The sequence below is a fragment of the Rhinichthys klamathensis genome, unplaced genomic scaffold (assembly GCF_029890125.1).
Source record: "Rhinichthys klamathensis goyatoka isolate OS25496 unplaced genomic scaffold, OSU_Roscu_1.1 h1tg000009l_1, whole genome shotgun sequence".
Classification (NCBI taxonomy): Eukaryota; Metazoa; Chordata; class Actinopteri; order Cypriniformes; family Leuciscidae; genus Rhinichthys; species Rhinichthys klamathensis.
The window spans coordinates 5,566,658-5,585,217 of NW_026606562.1; the positions used below are offsets into that span (position 1 = coordinate 5,566,658).

Here is an 18,560-nt window from a genome sequence, read left to right on the forward strand (position 1 = left end):
CCTACCATCCATTCCAAAAGAAATATCGCTCCACAGATGTAGATATAGATTTTGCTTCGTTTCGCTCGGACATTTACCGGCGTACACATACACGCGGAATCACTCGGACATTTAATGGCGTAGACATACACGCAAAAGATTTCGGCGTGGACATACACGCGGATAGCTCAAAATGCGTATAGATAACACGCCACTTGACTTGAAAGTGGCGTGTATGTTTAAGCAAAGTCATGATGTCATGTTGTTGTTAGAATATCACTATTGCCTCACAGAAATGTATGCCTGTACAGTATGTGTCAAATATAAAATTAAATAACTTTTTGTGAATTGTGAAAAACATGTTAATTCTTCACTAATTACTCAAGCGTTACCTTGTCATCCCGCAGGAACTACTAGTGACAAGGACCATTATTTTAAAGTGAAAAACATGTTAACCCTGCAGGAATTGTGCAGCATAAAAAAACTGGAGTGATTGGGTCCAAATTTTTTTTTATTATAAGCACTGAAACATTTCCATTAGATCAGAAAAGAAAATCCTACGTAATGCACAACTGGGCATGCAAGAATAAAGCACTGTGTAAAATATGATGTCTGAATTAAACCTAAAATTTGGCACATTTGTGAAACAGATGAGAGAACTGAGCGCCACAGTAATATCTCCTACAAAGACATGCACATACACACCAAGCACACATATGCTCACCCCCACACAGGTACAAGCAATTTATTTTTTAGCATACTCCAAATTATTATATAAATTACTACAAACTATGTATTGTCTTCTGATATCTTTTAGCAAACGTTAATTTATCTCATCCTATTGCCTCTCAACACATACATGCTTAATTACACATACTTGATTACACAGGCCCTTATCACCGGTTTACTTTACTACCATTGTGTACTTGTCCCACTGCAAACAGTATATTGCCCTCTAGTGGGAGTAGCAAAAAATATGAATGCAAAAAATCTCTTCCATGTTGTTGTTGTTTTATCTTAAATATTTGCCTTGTTAACATGTACTTTTCTATGCAATTGTGAAACTTTGTATTAATGCACTGTATTGATATTTAAGAGATACAAAGGAAGATTTGAAGTGCTTTTGTACTTTTTAGAGCTCTTTGTATGCATTGAATGTAACAAGAGCAATTCAGAGATTTTTCACAATATCTTGTTTCAAAAGAGGGTAAGTAAATGATGACAGAATGTACATTTCTGTCTGTGTTATCTCAGATATAGATATAGATGAATTCAGAATTGTGTTCCAGTGTGAAACAGAAACTCATTTCAAACTGTGGTCTATGAATCAGAGACCTAATCATTTATTTTCATCTGTCATTGGGTGTATTTATCTAAACTCTCGATAGCCTGCTCTTTTGAGTATTGGCTCCAATCATATGAAATGTAATCCCACCTGTGGAACGTTTTCTCAAAGCGTTTTTTCAGATCTTTTTGAAATCTGCACACAAACCACTTCCAGTATGGCAGCTCAGAGAACTCAGGGGTGATGCTCCACTCTGCATAAACATTTCCTGCTTTTCTATATTCTCTACATGGAATCCACTGACCTATATAAAACTTTTTATAAGTTTTCACTAAAGATGTACAAAAATCTGAACTGAGATACTCTGTTTCCTCATAACAGCACCCAGTGAGACCATTTACTCGATGGAAAGGAACGCTGTGATCTCCAGTATGGTTTTCTACAGTGTTAGTGCAAGTGGCTGCACAGAACGGACACTGAACCCAGCAGCACTGACAGAGATGATCAGTCAGAATCTCATCGGGTCTGTCCTTGTGTTCCAGATTTTCTGGAAATGTCTCTTTGCTGAATTTATGTTGTATTTCAAATAATACTGAACCAAGTTCTTCGTGTATCACATCTTCTAGGACATTGAAATCATCAACACCATCATGACTCACTCCACTGAGGTCCTTTACAGAGAATATCAGCACATCTGAAAGCTGCAGTGTGAAGTAATTTAGCCACTTCTGAACATCTCCGCTGGTCGTGTTGACCCGTGTAGTTGCTCGGTGAGCCGCTGCCATGATCTTCTGTTGCAGGAGTTCAATGTTCTCCTTCATCTTGGGCCGAACACGGACTCCGAAGTTATCAGTTATGTACTGATTGACTTCATCTCTGATGAAACTCTTGAAGTGATCTTTGGGACTGTCAAAGTATTTAATGAATTTGTCAAAATCCTCCTCTTCTGCCAGAGTCTTTAGGATGTGTTTCTCTAGTTTTGATCTGTTTCCATTTAGCGATTCACAGTTTGTTTTAATTTCATTAGTCAAATCTCTGGCAGTATCTTTGTAGACACTCTTTTGAATTGGCTCTTTCAGTTTCTGACAGATGATCTCAGCAAAAATGGCAGCTGATGTTGCACCTTGACAGTATTTCTGGAAAATACTATAGTACTCTTTGCTCTTCTTTTCAAAGTAGAAAACAGGATCGTTGGCTTCCCTGAACTTTCTGTGCTGGTCAGTAATTAATTTGTTTTCTCTCTTACATATGGACATGACCAAAACCATGTAAAATTCCTTTGTGAACACATACTTTACAGTACCTTCTTCATAAAGCACTACTTCTGTCTTAATGTGATCTGCAAGTTCTTGAATGTAGCTTTTGTTGTAGCCCATCTTTGAAATGTTATATGACGTGATCATTTTATCTACATGTTGAGCAATGTCATTAACCAAGTTTTTTATTTGGGTTTCATCTTCTTTAGACAGAGTGTAACTTAATTTCTCTTTTTCTGTTTTGATGTTGTTTTTAGCATGTCCTGTAAATCCACTGGATTTCTTTAACTGAACATAATCTGAATAACTCAGCACAGAGAAAATATCCCTGCTCTCTGTCCAGATGTCTACAGGTACACTTTCATGGATATCACTGAGAAGTTGCTTCATGTCTCTTAATACATCAATGTCTCTGATTGGAAGAGTTTCTTCGGTGATCTTCTTAACACAATTTTTCCAAAAGGAATCAAACTCTTTTTTCAGATTTGTTTCATCATTGGCTTTGTCTTTGAGTTTTAAGGCGAGTTCTTTGCTCTTTTCCAAGAGGGTATTTTCATGACGTGTCCTCTGAGCATCGATCTTTTTCTTCATATCTTGCTGCTGAAGAATCTCATTTAATTTCCTCTTTGTTTCTCTCACAATGTTCTCCTGAAGCTCTTTGATTTTGATGACAAATGATGTTTTCCACTGTATAAGTGTATATTTATCTTTGTCTTTCTCAAAGAATTCTGACATTGATTTTTCTATTTCTCCACTTTTCACTTTTAGTTTTCCTTGAAGATCACTTTCTGAAACATCATCAATGGTTTCATTTTCGATGTTGTTGTAGAGTTTGTTCTCTATTTCCAGCATGGTTCTGCGAAGACTCCAAGACCACTTGCTGTATTCTGTCTCCAGTTTTCGGTATGTTGCGATTTCCAGAGCATTTCTGAAGCTGAATACAAATCGTTCATTCAGTAAAGCCTCCCAGAGATCATTAATACGATCTTTTAGGTGTGTCAGCTCTAAGCCATTTGATTTTGAGGCTTGGGTAAAAAACGTTGTCTTTAGCTCTTGGATGTTTTCACAGTATGATGGGTTTGGTGGTGCCATCGGTGGGCTTCCCTCCCAGAGCTGTCCAAAATACTTTATATCCTTCTGTATATCAAAAGTGATGACATCACTGAAACATTCTGCATCACAGACTTCATCTTTAGCAGCGAGTTTTGTCATCTCATCCAGTGTCTCCTGCAGCCGTCTCCTTCCATCCATGTTTCTCTCCCCAGCTGTGATGTCTGAAACGTTCTGATGCACAAACATACAGCTGGGATTCAGTCTGACCTTTTTCATCCTCATGAAGGCCTGAACAACGATCTGAAGAATGTCCTGCAGCTCGGATGGACTTTCTCCAAAGATATTGATCAATGTCATATTACCAAGACCAACAACAAATGTGGCCATTTCATTGTCCTGATGCCTTGTTGACCTTCCAGACAGTTCAAGTGCATGAAGTCCCTCAGTATCAACAACCAGAATATAGTCAAACTTCAGCTTTTCTTTCATCTTCATCTCCTCTGACACTCTGACCAGCTGCATGAAAGCTCCTCTGGTGCACCTGCCAGCGCTGACAGCAAACTGCAGTCCAAACATGGCGTTCAGCATAGTGGATTTCCCTGAGCTCTGAATCCCTAAAACTGACAGCACAAATACTCTCTTGTCTCCCAGTTTCTTGATGAGTTCATGTAGAACAGCAGTAACCCAGACCACAGGAACATGAGCAGCATCCCCATCCATCAACTCCAGTGGAAATCCAGAGATCATCATGTCTGCTGCGAGACTCGGGAGAGAAGAGAAATTACATGGTAGTCCTTTCTTGTTACTATTCACTGATTTACATGATTCATAGATCTGACCGATCTCCCTCAGGATGTGCTCCAAGCCAAAGGTTGCAGCTTGAAGTTCTTCTGATATCCTATCAAGTTCTGTGTGTTCATCAGTTAAATCTGTTGCTATTTGTTGCTCAGGTATGTCAATTTTCTCTTTTAGTTTTAAGACTTCTGACCACTTTTCATCATACTTATAATGTAGAGCAGAAAGGTCAGCTGAGGTATATTCATCCAGGAGGATTGCGAGCCATTTCAGAAAAAATATCTTCTCATTTGGAGACTGTGAATTAATTTCTGTTATAAAAAACTTCATGAACAATCCAAAGTCCAACACATGCTGCCGTTCACGGATTATCTTCATATCTTGTTTCTTTTTTATTTCCATGTCTATTTCATTTCTCTGAGATCGATGTAGTTCTTTGTTTTTTTCACACCACTGATGCCACAGTTTCCCCTGACAGGGCAGAAATGATTCTTTGATTTCTGTCAGATCTTTTTTCTCCAGTAAACCCATCATCTGCTGTGCTGCTTCTTTCCCTCTCTTGCAGTCATTGTCATGATCTTCATCTACTCTGATACCTGAGTGTCTGGACACATCTAAAAGTCTGAAATTAAAATATGGTTCTGACGATGAGGACAAGAGACATTTATTTATAGCTTGTATGAGTTCTTCAGATACATCTGACTGATTTCTGTCTTTTAATCCAATTTTGTATTTTCCTTTTCTTGTTTCATGTACTGTACTTTCATCCTCAGTAAAAAGACAAATGAGTGGCTTTCTGTCCTTGTACAGCTCTTGGATCTTTACTCCACTCTTGTCATTCTTGTCAAGTCGTGGTAGGATAACAACATTGACCGAAGACATTTCAGTGAGGATCTGCAGCTGTTTCTCATGGTCTCCTGCATCACCGTGAAGGTTACAGAACGCAACACATTGAGTAAAATTATCTGTGTCTTTCCCAGAGGGGCAGTACCAGGCGATCTCCACCACTCCATCCATCAGTACTCTGGTTTTGCTGCTGCCTGTGCAGTTCCTGTGGAAGAATGTGTTGTGTTTCTCATTAATCAGACTGTTCATCAGCTGAGATTTGGATGAGGACAATGAGCCAAACTTGAAGAAAGACACCATAGGTGTTTCTGCTTTCCAGACTGGCTGGATTTTAGTGATGATTTCATTGTTGGTATCTTTCATCTTCCAGCTCTTGTTGATTTGTCTGAATGTCCAGAGAGGAAACTCAATCTCTTGTGTGAATGGATCAGGAACAAGCAGAGGCAGAGCGTATTGACACTGAGACAGTTTAGTCACCATCAGCTGCTTCAGGAAACCATCAGCACAATGAAACACGGCCATCTGAACATCCATCAGGTGAATAGCATCTCTGTTTGTATGTTCATTGTTTTTTCCCTCCATTTCTCTGAAAATATCGACATCACCCTCATCTTCAGATAAATCATTGTTTATTTGTTGTCTGTCATGCTGCTTATCTATAGTTTTAATGTATCTTGCTTTGTAGTTCATCATCAATAGTTTTTGTAGGAAAGTCTGAATAAGGTCCTCCTCTGCACAAGACTCATAAGACTGTAAAGAATGGTGTGTTAGTTGAAGAACATCTGCAGCTCTTAGTTTGCAGTTATCCCTATAATCAAGACAGAGTCTTTGAAAAAGATGTTCTATTTTTTCTCTGATTCCATTTCCTATGCTTTGATTCAGTCTTGCACCATCTTCTAAACGACTGTCCAATTTTGCCTGAGAAACAAAACAGCACAAATTAAAAAAGTTTGCTGTGGTTTAGCGTATTAACTTACTTTGTAATAAAGAAGTTTTCTTGTGTAAAGGGATCTCAGAAAGTAATAAGCCATATCTCTAAGGGATTTGTAACTACTTGTTCCTCTTCTATTTTTGCACTTAACTCAACACGTACCCCAAGTCTCTTCCTTGTTTCTGTTGTTGTAGTTGATTCAAGGCTCTCCTCATTTCTTGTGGGTTGATCTTTTGACAGAAAAAATGAGAGAGAATATTATAATGGAAAAAAAATCAATGAATAAACAAAAATATAACATGTATTTTAGGCTGTAGCTCATTGGGCTTATAGAGATAGTTCACTCAAAAATGTCATAATTTACTTACACTCATGTTGTTCCAAATTTGTATAACTGTCTTTCTTCTGTAGAACACAAAGTGTGATATTTTGAAAAATAAAACAAAAAACAAAAACAAAGATTTGTTCATACGATGAAAGCCAGTTGGGTCCAATGTTGCTCTGGACCCTAATGTATATTAAAATATCTTTAGTTGTTTTCCTTAGAAGACAGTACCAACATAAGGGTGAGTAAATGACGACGGTGGTTTGTTGAAACTGTATGCAGTTGTTTCTGTTGTCTTTAAGTGTTGGTTGTTGTTCTTATTACTGATGTTATTTAAAGAGGACTTCAATAGTCCCATGACCTTTAGTGGAAGCCACACTGTGACTTTGGCAGATGAACCAACTCCAGATAAGTGACTAGCCAATTCAACTCTTCACTCTTGCAAGTATTTTACCAGTGATAAAGAGCAATGTGATTCCTTAGTAGTTGTCAATACTGGTCAAATGCCTTTCCTCTTATAGAGGCGAACAATGCATGTATCTTTCAATTACTGAGGAATGGATCTGATGAAAAGGACAGAAACAACTCCGTTAACTTGATAACCCATTCAGTGAGATTATTGGAAATCACAAGGATGCGAACGCCCTGTTCTCTCATGAGAACAAGGGCCCCCTCCGTGACTTTCGTGAAGACACGGGGGGACAAGGACAGCCCGAAGGGTAGGACTTTGTACTGATATCCTCGACCCTCGAACGCAAAGTGCAGAAACGGCCTGTGTTGAGGAAGAATCGAGACATGAAAGTTCGCATCCTTCAGGTCGATCGCTGCAAACCAATTTCGGGGACGGATGCATTCGAAAATGCGTCTCTGCGTGAGCATTTTGAATGGTAGCTTGTGGAGGCTACGATTCAAAACGTCCCGGGTTACGTATGTAACCCTAGTTCCCCGAAGGGACGGACGCTGCGTGTAATCGCAGTGGGAACGCCCCAGCGTGACGCGTCTGAAGCATGAATGAAATCAGTCAATGGAGAGAATGAGCGTACGGCGAGTGACGTCATAGACCAGGAAGCTATAAATATCCCCTGAGCACACAACACGCCAGCTTAAAAGTCACTGAAGCAGCGACCCAAGGGGATGCCGAGAGTATGGCAGGACACGCAGCGTCCGTCCCTTCGGGGAACTAGGGTTACATACGTAACCCGGGACGTTCCCCTTCAGGGACTACCGCTGCGTGTAATCGCAGTGGGAACGCAATACCCACATCCCCATTCGACCAAATCCCCGTCGTGTGTCATTAGGAGACACAAGCCGACGAGAGAACCTGAGCCCCGGGAGTGGAGCTAAGGTCAAGGGAATAAAATCTGACGAAAGTGTGCGGTGAGGACCAGCCTGCCGCATCACAAACGTCCTGAAGAGAAGCTCCTGAAAGAAGAGCTGTAGAGGCAGCCATACTCCTGGTGGAATGAGCCCTTACAGCCAAAGGTGAAGGCTGATGGGCCGAACCGTAAGCAAGCGAGATGGCCTCGACCACCCACTTGCTCATCCTTTGCTTAGATGCAGGACACCCTCTCTTAGGTGACCCAAAACAGACAAACAGTTGTTCCGATCTCCTCCACAGAGCAGCTCTGTGGACATACGCATCTAAAGCCCTAACAGGGCACAGCAAATTAAGTTTCCTCTGGTCTGACGTCAGAAAAGGCGGAGGACAGAAAGCCTGCAGAACTATAGGTCTAACCAAAGTGGTCGGCACCTTAGGAACATAACCTGGTCTCGGACAGAGAAAGGCCTTAACCATACCAGGAGCAAATTCCAGGCACGAGGGAGCCACCGAAAGTGCTTGAATATCACCAATCCTTTTTAGAGATGAAATAGCAAGAAGAAGGATAGTCTTAAGAGTAAGAAACTTTTCCGAAACTTCCTCGATGGGCTCAAAAGGAGCAAGGGAGAGACCTTCTAAGACGATGGCCAGATCCCAAGCTGGTACCCTTGTGCGAACTGCAGGCCTCAGCCTCAGGGTGCCACGAAGGAAGCGAGATATAAGTGGGTGTTTCCCGAGGGAACCTCCACTTGAAGGGGCGTGATAAGCAGCTAAGGCCGCCACATACACCTTCAGTGTGGAGTGGGATAACCCTGTGGAGAGACGGTCCTGCAGGAAATCCAGCACTGTACCAACCGGGCAGTTAACTGGGTCCTGCTGGCGCTCTCCACACCAAGAGGTGAAAAGTTTCCACCTCGCGGCATATAACTTCCTCGTGGAGGGAGCTCTGGATTGGAGGATGGTCTCAACGACCTCAGCCGAGAGACCAGAATCTATGAGCTGGGCCCCCTCAGAGGCCAAGCCCACAGCCTCCATAGCTCTGGACGGGGGTGAAGGATCGACCCACTCGCCTGAGAGAGCAGATCTCTCCTGATCGGTATCTCTAGGGGAGAACCGTCGAGGAGAGACACTAGGTCCGAAAACCATACTCGGGCCGGCCAGAACGGGGCTATAAGCAGGAGACTGAGCCCGTCCCGGCGAACCCTCTCCAGAACTCCTGGGAGCAGAGCGATCGGGGGAAAAGCGTACAGGCGTGACCTCGGCCACGGATGTACCATAGCATCCAACCCCAGTGGGGCTGGCTGGCTGAGAGAGAACCACAGTGTGATGTCTCTCGGGACGCAAATAGGTCTACCTCGGCACGACCGAAATGTCCCCATAGGAGCTCCACCACCTCGGGGTGAAGACTCCACTCCCCGGGCCTCGGCCCCTGCCTCGACAGGATGTCTGCCCCCTGATTCAAATACCCCGGGAGATAAATAGCTCTGAGAGAGAGAATTTTCCCCTGGGACCATAGAAGGATCTGACGTGCCAGTTTGTAAAGCGGGCGAGAACGCAGACCCCCCTGATGGTTGATGTAAGAGACCACCGATGTGTTGTCTGTCCGGACAAGAACATGGTGGCCTCTTAGGTCTGGGAGGAAATGTTTCAGGGCCTGAAACACTGCCAACATCTCTAGACAATTTATGTGCCATAGACGGTGATGGTCCCCCCACAGACCCTGAGCCGGGCGACCACTCATGATCGCCCCCCAACCCGTGAGAGAGGCATCTGTCGTTAGCATAACGCGACGACAAGGAGCTCCCAACACAGGGCCTTGGGACAGAAACCAAGGATCTTTCCACATAACCAGGGCGCGATGACACCGTCGCGAACTCATGATCATGCGAAGCGGATTTCCCCTCGGGGAGAATCCCTTGGTTCTGAGCCACCACTGTAACGGTCTCATGTGCAGGAGGCCAAAAGGTATCACGTTGGACGCAGCTGCCATGAGACCTAACAGTCTCTGGAACTGTTTTACAGTGGATGACCGGCCTAGCTTGACTTGATCTACTGTGGCAAGAATCGAAGCAACACGAGCAGGTGACAATTGTGCCTGCATCGTCATCGAATCCCACACTACACCGAGAAAAGTGGTTCTCTGTAATGGAGAAAGAACACTCTTCTTGGCGTTGAGTCTCAACCCCAACCTCTTGATGTGAGCCAGAACGACATCTCGATGCCGAACCGCCTGTTGTTCCGATTGAGCTAGGATTAACCAATCGTCTATATAGTTCAGAATACGGATGCCCTGCAGCCTGAGCGGAGCTATAGCTGCATCCATACACTTCGTGAACGTGCGGGGTGACAGTGCTAGGCCGAACGGAAGAACCCGATATTGGTACGCTTCGCCCCCGAAAGCGAACCTCAGGAACTTCCTGTGTTGAGGGAGGATAGATACATGGAAGTAAGCGTCCTTTAGATCTATCGTGACAAACCAGTCCTCGGATCTGATTTGTGACACGATCTGTTTGAGAGTGAGCATCTTGAACTTGAGCTTTCCTACAGTGCGATTTAAGACACGCAGATCTAGAATGGGACGCAGCCCTCCATCTTTTTTCGGAACGATGAAGTACCGGCTGTAGTATCCTAACTCCCTGCTGGGTGGAGGAACCCGTTCTATAGCCCCTTTTTGCAGCAGAGTTTTTACCTCCTGTTCTAATACCAGAGCCTGCTCGGGGCCCACCACCGTGGGCAGAACCCCTCTGAACTGAGGTGGACGCGTTCTGAACTGAATAGCGTACCCGTTCTTTATAATATTCAGGACCCACTGAGAAACATTGGGAAGCATTTCCCATTCCGCCAGGAACTCTACTAAGGGAACCAGCCTCTCGAGGCTGGCCTCTGGATGAACATCCCGAGTGACAGACACAGCGCCCTGTAACATACTGGCAGGAAACAGCTGGTCTGAACACTCCACAACCCTCCTCGGAGGGGGCGAGCGTCCCTCGGGAAATCGCTCGCCGAGTCTCTCTACGCCCTGTGTAGGCAGGGTTAGTAGAACAGACCCCTGAGGGCATCGGGAAAGACAGGGCACCGTGTTCTTGTGCGGTGAACTCAAGTCTCTCCCGATGGGGACCACCCTCAGAGTCCTGACGTTCAGCCCGTCAGGACTTTTTCGACGCGGCCTTCCTGGCGACAATGACTGTCCTCAGATCAGTCCTGCCCCGAGACGGCCGCGCCGGAGAGCGCCCCGCCTCGTCCCTCCAGTTTCCCTGCGGGGGGGCACGAGACGCGACACTCCGCTTCTGCTGTGCTCTTCTTGAAGAGGAAGAACTCGACGGCTGGGACTGCCCTTTTCGCTCAGCAGCCCCAGTGACACGTATCTTGAGAGGGATGAATTTAGAAAAAGCAGCCGCATGTTTTTTCTCTTCCTGGAACCTCTCCGTGACCGAGTGAAGAGCGTCACCGAAGAGGCCCACAGGCGAAACAGGAGCATTTAAAAGGAGAGACTTATCTTTTTCCTTCATCGATGTCTGACTCAACCATAAGTGCCTTTCTGTGGCCACCATGGCTGCCATAGATCGACCAATAGATTTAGCGGACTCTCTGGTGGCACGCAGAGTGAGATCAGCAGTTTGCCTAAGTTCGCTAATCATATCAGCCGAAATTTCACCCCCCTCAGAAACATCTTTGAGCAGGTCGGCCTGATAAGCCTGCATAATAGCCATCGTATGCAAACACGCAGCCGCCTGCCCAGCCGCCGAGTAAGCCTTCCCCACCAGCACAGAGGTATTCTTTAGTGGTCTAGATGGAAGAGCCGGCGCTTTAAGTGAAACCGAAGAAGCAGGAGAGAGATAGCTCGCGAGCGTCTCCTCCGCCTTCGGCATCGCCACATAACCAGCAGATTTAGCACCAAAAATGTTACCATAAGCATTTGACTGATTCGTGTAAATTCTGCTAGAAACCGGTCTAACCCAGGTCTTTGAAACCTCAGCATGAAGGTCTGGGAAGAACGGTAAGCACCGGCGAGACGGTTGAGGACGTGCAGACAGAAATCTATCATCTAGTTTGCTTTTAATTTTAGAATCCTGTCTATCAGCTGGCCACTCGATACTGAGCCTTTCAACAGCCCGAGATAACACATCCATCAAACCTTCTTCATTTGCAGTATAATGTGTCACACTAGAACCCTCTGATGCAAAACTTTCGACATCCAGATCCTCAGAACTGGATAATCTTAATTCAACATCATCATATGCCTCCACCTGGGCAGAAGTAACCGCCGCAGCGCGTGCTTCCGAAGCCGGGTGAGAGGCACCGGATCCCGCCGGAGAAAGCTGAGATAGGGCGGGGCCCGTCTCAACATCGCCGGTGAGATCCATCTGCGAACCCCAAGTCAAGCGCCGCCGCTCTGCCTCAACAGAAGCGGGACCCGAGCCTTGGGGAGCTCGCAGCAAACCACTCTCCTCAAAGAGCGATCGCCGCGAGCGCAGAGTTCTAAGAGGAAAGCGTTCGCAATGCTGACAGTCGACTCCCTCGAGAGCCGACTGAGCATGCTGAACACCCAAACAAGCCACACATAACTCGTGTGAATCCCCACCCGTGATGTATCGAGTACAGGGGGGAACACACTTTCTATACTGCTCGCTCATATTGGTTTTTATATATATATATATATATATAGTGATAAACTCCTGACAGAACAGACAAACACAATCGACAGATTCAGACACACGCACAGAGCTGCTGAAGTGACAAAAGCTGGCGTGTTGTGTGCTCAGGGGATATTTATAGCTTCCTGGTCTATGACGTCACTCGCCGTACGCTCATTCTCTCCATTGACTGATTTCATTCATGCTTCAGACGCGTCACGCTGGGGCGTTCCCACTGCGATTACACGCAGCGGTAGTCCCTGAAGGGGAACTCAGTTCTAAGATCGGTCGTAACCCACCACCTTTCTTGGGTACAATGAAGTTGGGACTGTAGTGCCCTGACCTCATATCGGCTGGATGAACCGGCTTTGTCGCGTCCTTTGCCAGTAGGACTGCGATCTCAATGCGCAAGACATGGGCATCGGCTGTTCTCACTGTAGTGGAGTGGATGACCCAAAACTTGGGGGACCCCGGGAGAACTGAAACGCATAGCCGAGCCAGATGGTCTGAATGAGCGAGATGGACTGGGGAGTGCTAACCAGGCTCGCAGAGACTGTACAAGCAGCACCAAAGGGACCGTAGGCGTACCTGGAGTGGGGCAGCAAGGTGAAACACAAGGACGTGGCTCGGGAGGCTCTCTCTAGGAGGCAGCCCGTAGCGGGGTCTGAGTGTGCTGTGCAACACTTACCTGGTTCCACGGAGTGCAGGCGGTGGCTTGGTTGCGTTCTAGAACCTGCTGCCCGCTGGCGATAGAAGAGGCAGATGAGAGTGGTGAGGATTCTCTCCCCCCACTGCTCTACGGGCCCTCTTCAGACCCAGAGATGAAAGAAGCCAAACCCAAATTTTTTATTGAAAATTTGGGTTTGGGTTTTTGAGGCCAGCGGCGGAACACAAACAGAAGATTTTTCCACCCGGCCCTCTACCGGGGGAAGAGCAGTGCGGTCACCGTCTCCTGGAGAGCAGTCCCATCCATCTCTGGTTCTTGGCGGGGGCCTGGGCGGGGGGGGGGATGGGCGGCTCCATGGCGCCGTTTAGGTGGAGGCTGCTGCGGTGCGGGAGCCATGGGCGTTTGGGTAAAGGCAGCAGCTGACCGCCTGCGGCAGGATGTGTTTGATGGCCTCTTTCTGCTTTTGTACAGCCGAGAACTGCTGGGCAAAGTTCGCAACCGCGTCGCCGAAGATGCGTTCCTGGACCACCAAGGTGGACATCGCACGTGCCTTGGCCTGATGGACCTGCAGCAACGCAATGGTGTGCATGGCAGAGGCAACTTCCCCACAGGCCTTGTAAGCCTCGTCAAATAGGTCCGACGGGTACCTACAGGCCAGGGAAGGAAGACACGGTTCTCCACGCCAAGTGGAGTTAGGGCACAGCTGCATTGCAGCGGCCCGCTCCACTGGCGGGACACACGTGTATCCCTTAGCTGCCCCCCATCATGGGTGGTGAGGGAGCAGGAGCCACTGAGACGGTTTCTGGTCCACGTCCCCGTGAGCTCCCCATGCACCTCAGGGAAGAAAGGCACTGGGGTGGGTTGCTGAGAACCAGCGCGCACCACCCAGAGATACCAATCGTCCAGCCTTGAGGGCTCGGGACACGGTGGAGGGTTCCACTCGAGCCCGATCCTGTTGGTGGCCCGGGAAAGCATGGCCATCATCTCTGGGTCCAATTGGGCACCGCTGGCACACCCGAAGGAGGCGTGGGCTCCGAGCCGTCGTCAACGGAGAAGTCTGACCCACCCTCCGATGCAGCAATCAACATCTGATCGTCACGGGGAGCACCAAATGAAACGACTGGTACACACCTCGATGATGGTCCAGCATGTTCCACTGGTAACTCAATTGGCTGCGGAGCATGAGAGGGATGAGGGTTCGTAGGGGGTTGGTTCCCCGAAGGAAGCGAGCTCACCATGATCCTCAGGTCACCCGCGTCACTGCCCAAAGCAACCCTCTGAGGAGGATTGGATCGAGGCAGAGGCATGGGGACTCCACCCCTTTGCAGGAATGAGAGTCTCGAACACAGCTCAGAGATGGTCATCTTCCCACAATGGGTACCTGACTCATCCACGAACGCTGCCTGAGCGTGTTCGAGGCCCAGACACACGAGGCAGTGATCGTGACCATCCCGTGACCCCAGGTAACAACCACATACAGAAACATACAGAAAGAAATTCATCTTGAAAAAGACGCGTTCTATCTGTGTAAGCTCTTTTAGGGACTGCTCTCACTGGTGCTGAAACACGCAGGGGAACAGTCACTGTGAACACAGACAGGAATGTGCAGCTGTCTGTGCGCTCTTTCTCTCTCACTGGCAGGTCTTACCAGCTGTAAAAACAGCATTTGAGCGCTCTTACCAGAGGGTACTTTTTTTCAGAGGGCCGTGAGAGAACGGCGCGAGGCCGGTGGCGTGAGTGTTAATGAACGTCACCTGTGAGACGCACCGGTCTCGCATCTCTCATGGAGGAGCGGAAGCATAAAGGGAGGAGTGACGACGCTGAAGATCGAGAGAGGAACAGGCCTGAAACTTTTGTTTTGTTTATTGTGTGCCAGCAGTCGTCCGTGAGGGGCTGCTGGCTTTTACTTTTATTTTGTATTTGTTTTATTTTTATTTAAAGTGTTGAATGTTCGCAGGTTCCAGCCTCCTTCTTCCCATAACATCTGAACTGCGGGAAGTAGAGCGCAGTCTCGTGGGTACCCCCCGGCCTGCGAGGGGCGATGGCGGTAAGTGGCGTGCAGGATGAGGCCGAGGGACGTGAGAGAACGGCGCGAGGCCAGTGGCGTGAGTGTTAAAGGGGGGGTACAATGGTGTTTCATGTATTCAGAGTTGTTTACAGTGTTAAAGAGATGGATTCTCATGCTAAACATGGCCAAAGTTTTAAAAAAATATTTTGGATGAATAACGGAGAATTTCTGTGCCGAAAATCTTACTTCCGGGTTGGTACAAGTTTCGGCTGGTTTTTTTTCCGATCGTGGATCTAATGACATAGACGAGAGTGGAACTCCTTATATGAGCATTTCTCTTGGAAAAGCGCACCCGCGCACACGTCGACCAGAAGAGAGCGAGACCACGCACATCAACGCGCTTCAACAGGAAATCATCGGCAGCACTGCATAGGATTTGTTCAAGAATGTCTCCAAAAAAGTGTGTTTTTGGATGTAAGGGAAAGCTTACCGCGTTCCGCTTCCCAAAGAGCCCAGCGTTACAGGAACAGTGGATGCAGTTTGTTTTCCGGGGCAGCAACAGAGTGTAGCAAGTGCGGTTGTGTGTTCTGGTCATTTCAGTGACAAATGTTTTATTAACAAGGGCCCAGGTTGACGCTGGATTTGCAAATCGTTTGCTATTAAAACATGGAGCGGTCCCAGTGATAAAAGACCCCATTCATGTAAGTACAACTGGATCAGATTTCTGTCTTTTGCTGGAAATCAGCACATAATGCCGCTCGACTCTATAGCTCCGCCCACGGCACGCCTCCAGGAGCTCAGCTTTTTCCGTGCTGTATTTTTCTTTTATAAATATGATAAAACTAAATACTTTTTGGTGACATGAAGGATGCACTACTACTCTATAGGTACTCAAGATTAACATGAGATTAGGTGAAACTGTGTATGTTATGTACCCTTTAATGAACGTCACCTGTGAGACACACAGCGTCGAAGAGTGACGACGCTGAAGATCGAGAGAGGAACAGGCCTGAAACTGTGTTTTGTTTTGTTTGTGTTTTATTGGGCTTTTACTTTCATTTTGTATTTGTTTTATTTTTATTTTAAAAGTGTTGAATGTTCGCCGTTCCCGCCTCCTTCTTCCCATAACATCTGAACTGCGTTACACACTGTTTATGAAATTAAACTGAAATGCCTCGATTGTAGTCTTACATTTTTTTCCGGGAACGTACATGTTAAAATATTCCTCATTTAAATAATTCCCGGTCAAGGCAAAAGGGGGACGAGGCCTGGTTGAGTTACATTAGTAGTGGTGTGTTGTCACCATGTCCAAGAGATACTGCTTTCCACCCCAGATCTAAGGCAGTCATGGTAATGCCAGGTACACACTACACAATATCTTTTGTGGAAATCGCAGACAAATGTTCGAAATCTGAGGCAAATTGGGGCAAATTCATGTGAGTGGCAATCGCATAGTGTGTATTTTTGCAAATCAGTGCACAGACAACTTGGATCACAAGCTTCTTGCAGGCTACCATTTTTAACAGGAAGAAATCCAGTCTCGTGCAAGAACTCGTGTGATCTTAAGCTATTTCCTGTATCACTTCTCACATTATGAAATGTGGTTTTAGACCAGACAGAGTTTTCTGTGATTCTTCCTATTGAAATGTGTAAAGTGTGACCCTCTGTCGCCGATCTGTCATGTAATGTGCACACAACAGCAACTAAATGACACCCCAGACATTTATGTAGTGTAAGAAGAACAGCGATCTAACGACTTTGAAAATCCTGCAGTGTGTTCCCTGCGTAAAGGGGCATGATATTTACGAAACACGCTTGAAGCAGTTGCCAAATCACAACACAATGATCCAATGATGCTGCAACAATGTAAAATATGAGAGAAATACTGTTTTTTGAACATTCAAGCATGAAAACAGACCCCAAAAACAAAAGCAAGACTTTAACAAAACAACCCATGTATACCAACATATTTGAGTCTATAATAGTATAATTGGTAAATGGAAGTGTTAAAAATCAGGGATAAATAAACATGTCAGAGATCACAACACCAACTATGTGTTCTTACCACTTTGACGTGTCCTGTTTTGCAGGTCTTCTCTCTTTCTTAACGCAGTGTTGTACATCTCTCTAGTGTAGCACTGCTGGTTATTCTCAATAAACAGATGCTCAACTCTGCTCATCAGGTCTCTCATCTCTGACTGTTTGGTCATGTTCTTGCTGCAGGTATGATATCTTCCACTGCATTTCTTCAGCAGCCGCTCCAGAGGAGAGTTTCCCTTCAGATCGTCTATTATAGAGTCAGACTCTTCCTCGCTCTCATAGGTGAAGAGAATCATCACAAACTGAAGAACTCGGTCACCAAATACTCTCTGAAGCCACTCAATACCCATCTTATCAGCATCTGTTAGCTGACCCAGTCGCACAACAAAGATGAAGGAGATTATTTTATTTTCACTCACTAGTTGACCAGTGAGGGGATCCAGGTCAAGTGCAGTCTCATGTAAGCCAATCATGTTGATCACTGAGACACGACGTCCTGATATCTTCATCTGCAAAGGAACGGTCCAGGATATTTCTACATTTCCAATATCAGCTTGTATTTCTCCAAGTAGAAAATTGTCATGTTGAAACTGGACTGCCGCAGAGTTTCCAAATAACACAATTGTCAAATTGTGTTCTAGAATAAACACAGAAGAATTGTTCTCAGATTCATTAATATGCTGAAACATACACTGTAAAACCTAACAAATGTTCTAACTAATGTTTTCTAGTTGACTTTTCTTAAATGTCTATTGGCATACTATACTTTTGTTACTCAAAAAACCCAAGTTTAAATAAATTGATTTATTTACCATTTTCTTGAGAAAAAATAATAATATTTTGGATGGGATAATCCATTTCTCCCTCTTATCTTCTGCAGTTATCATTCTCTTTAGTTGCATTCACTCATCAAGTGTCAATGCAACTTAAAATGTTGAGAGAAAATCACCGAAGTTTATAAACTGTTTTTAACAAAGTTCAGGAGGAGCACGTTCAGTTAATCAACTCAAATAACATGATAGGAGGTATATATACAGCAGACTGCCTGTAACGTGCAGGCAGGAATTAAGCGGAGAGAGAATCCAAATGCAAACACTATTTTAAAGCTGCAGTCCGTAGCTTTTCCTCTTTGTCGCCATCTCTGTTTGAAGTCTGCAATTGCAGTCATTCGCGGAATTATTAATTTTACGTGAGTTGTACATCGGCATGAAACAGCGCGGATGAACACAATGTTGTGAGGCGAGTGCGCGTCGCGGCTGTCGGTTACAGCGCCGGTGTGGATAACGTTACTGGCATTCAGAATCACACATTCTACTTTTTGGAAGTACAGGATGACCAACATAAGAATTTTCACCGGAAATTGTCCTCTGAACAAGTAAGTAACATTCACTTTTGTTCAGATCAACTAAGGGGAAAAATGCAT

At 45.6% G+C, this 18,560-nt stretch overlaps 1 protein-coding gene across 1 annotated transcript; it reads right to left on the minus strand.

The window, feature by feature from the left end:
- Positions 1 to 1,335: 1,335 nt before the first annotated feature.
- Positions 1,336 to 17,826, minus strand: LOC130094622 (interferon-induced very large GTPase 1-like). Its single transcript, XM_056261000.1, has 7 exons — positions 17,163 to 17,826; positions 14,644 to 14,648; positions 14,221 to 14,492; positions 13,737 to 14,095; positions 13,369 to 13,516; positions 13,111 to 13,165; positions 1,336 to 6,132 (listed from the first exon to the last, which is right to left on the minus strand). The coding sequence occupies exons 1-7, from the start codon at positions 17,824 to 17,826 to the stop codon at positions 1,336 to 1,338; spliced, it is 6,300 nt and encodes a 2,099-aa protein (XP_056116975.1).
- Positions 17,827 to 18,560: the final 734 nt, after the last annotated feature.

What these genes read in the sequence shown, in the direction of transcription:
- LOC130094622 (XM_056261000.1), bottom strand. Translation starts at nt 17,826, where the DNA reads ATGTTTCAGCATATTAATGAATCTGAGAACAATTCTTCTGTGTTTATT. An exon ending in CATGCTGGACCATCATCGAG is followed by an intron (nt 14,096 to 14,220) that starts GTGTGTACCAGT and finishes CGGGTGTGCCAG; the next exon opens with CGGTGCCCAATTGGACCCAG. An exon ending in CTTCCTTCCCTGGCCTGTAG is followed by an intron (nt 13,517 to 13,736) that starts GTACCCGTCGGA and finishes ATCCTGCCGCAG; the next exon opens with GCGGTCAGCTGCTGCCTTTA.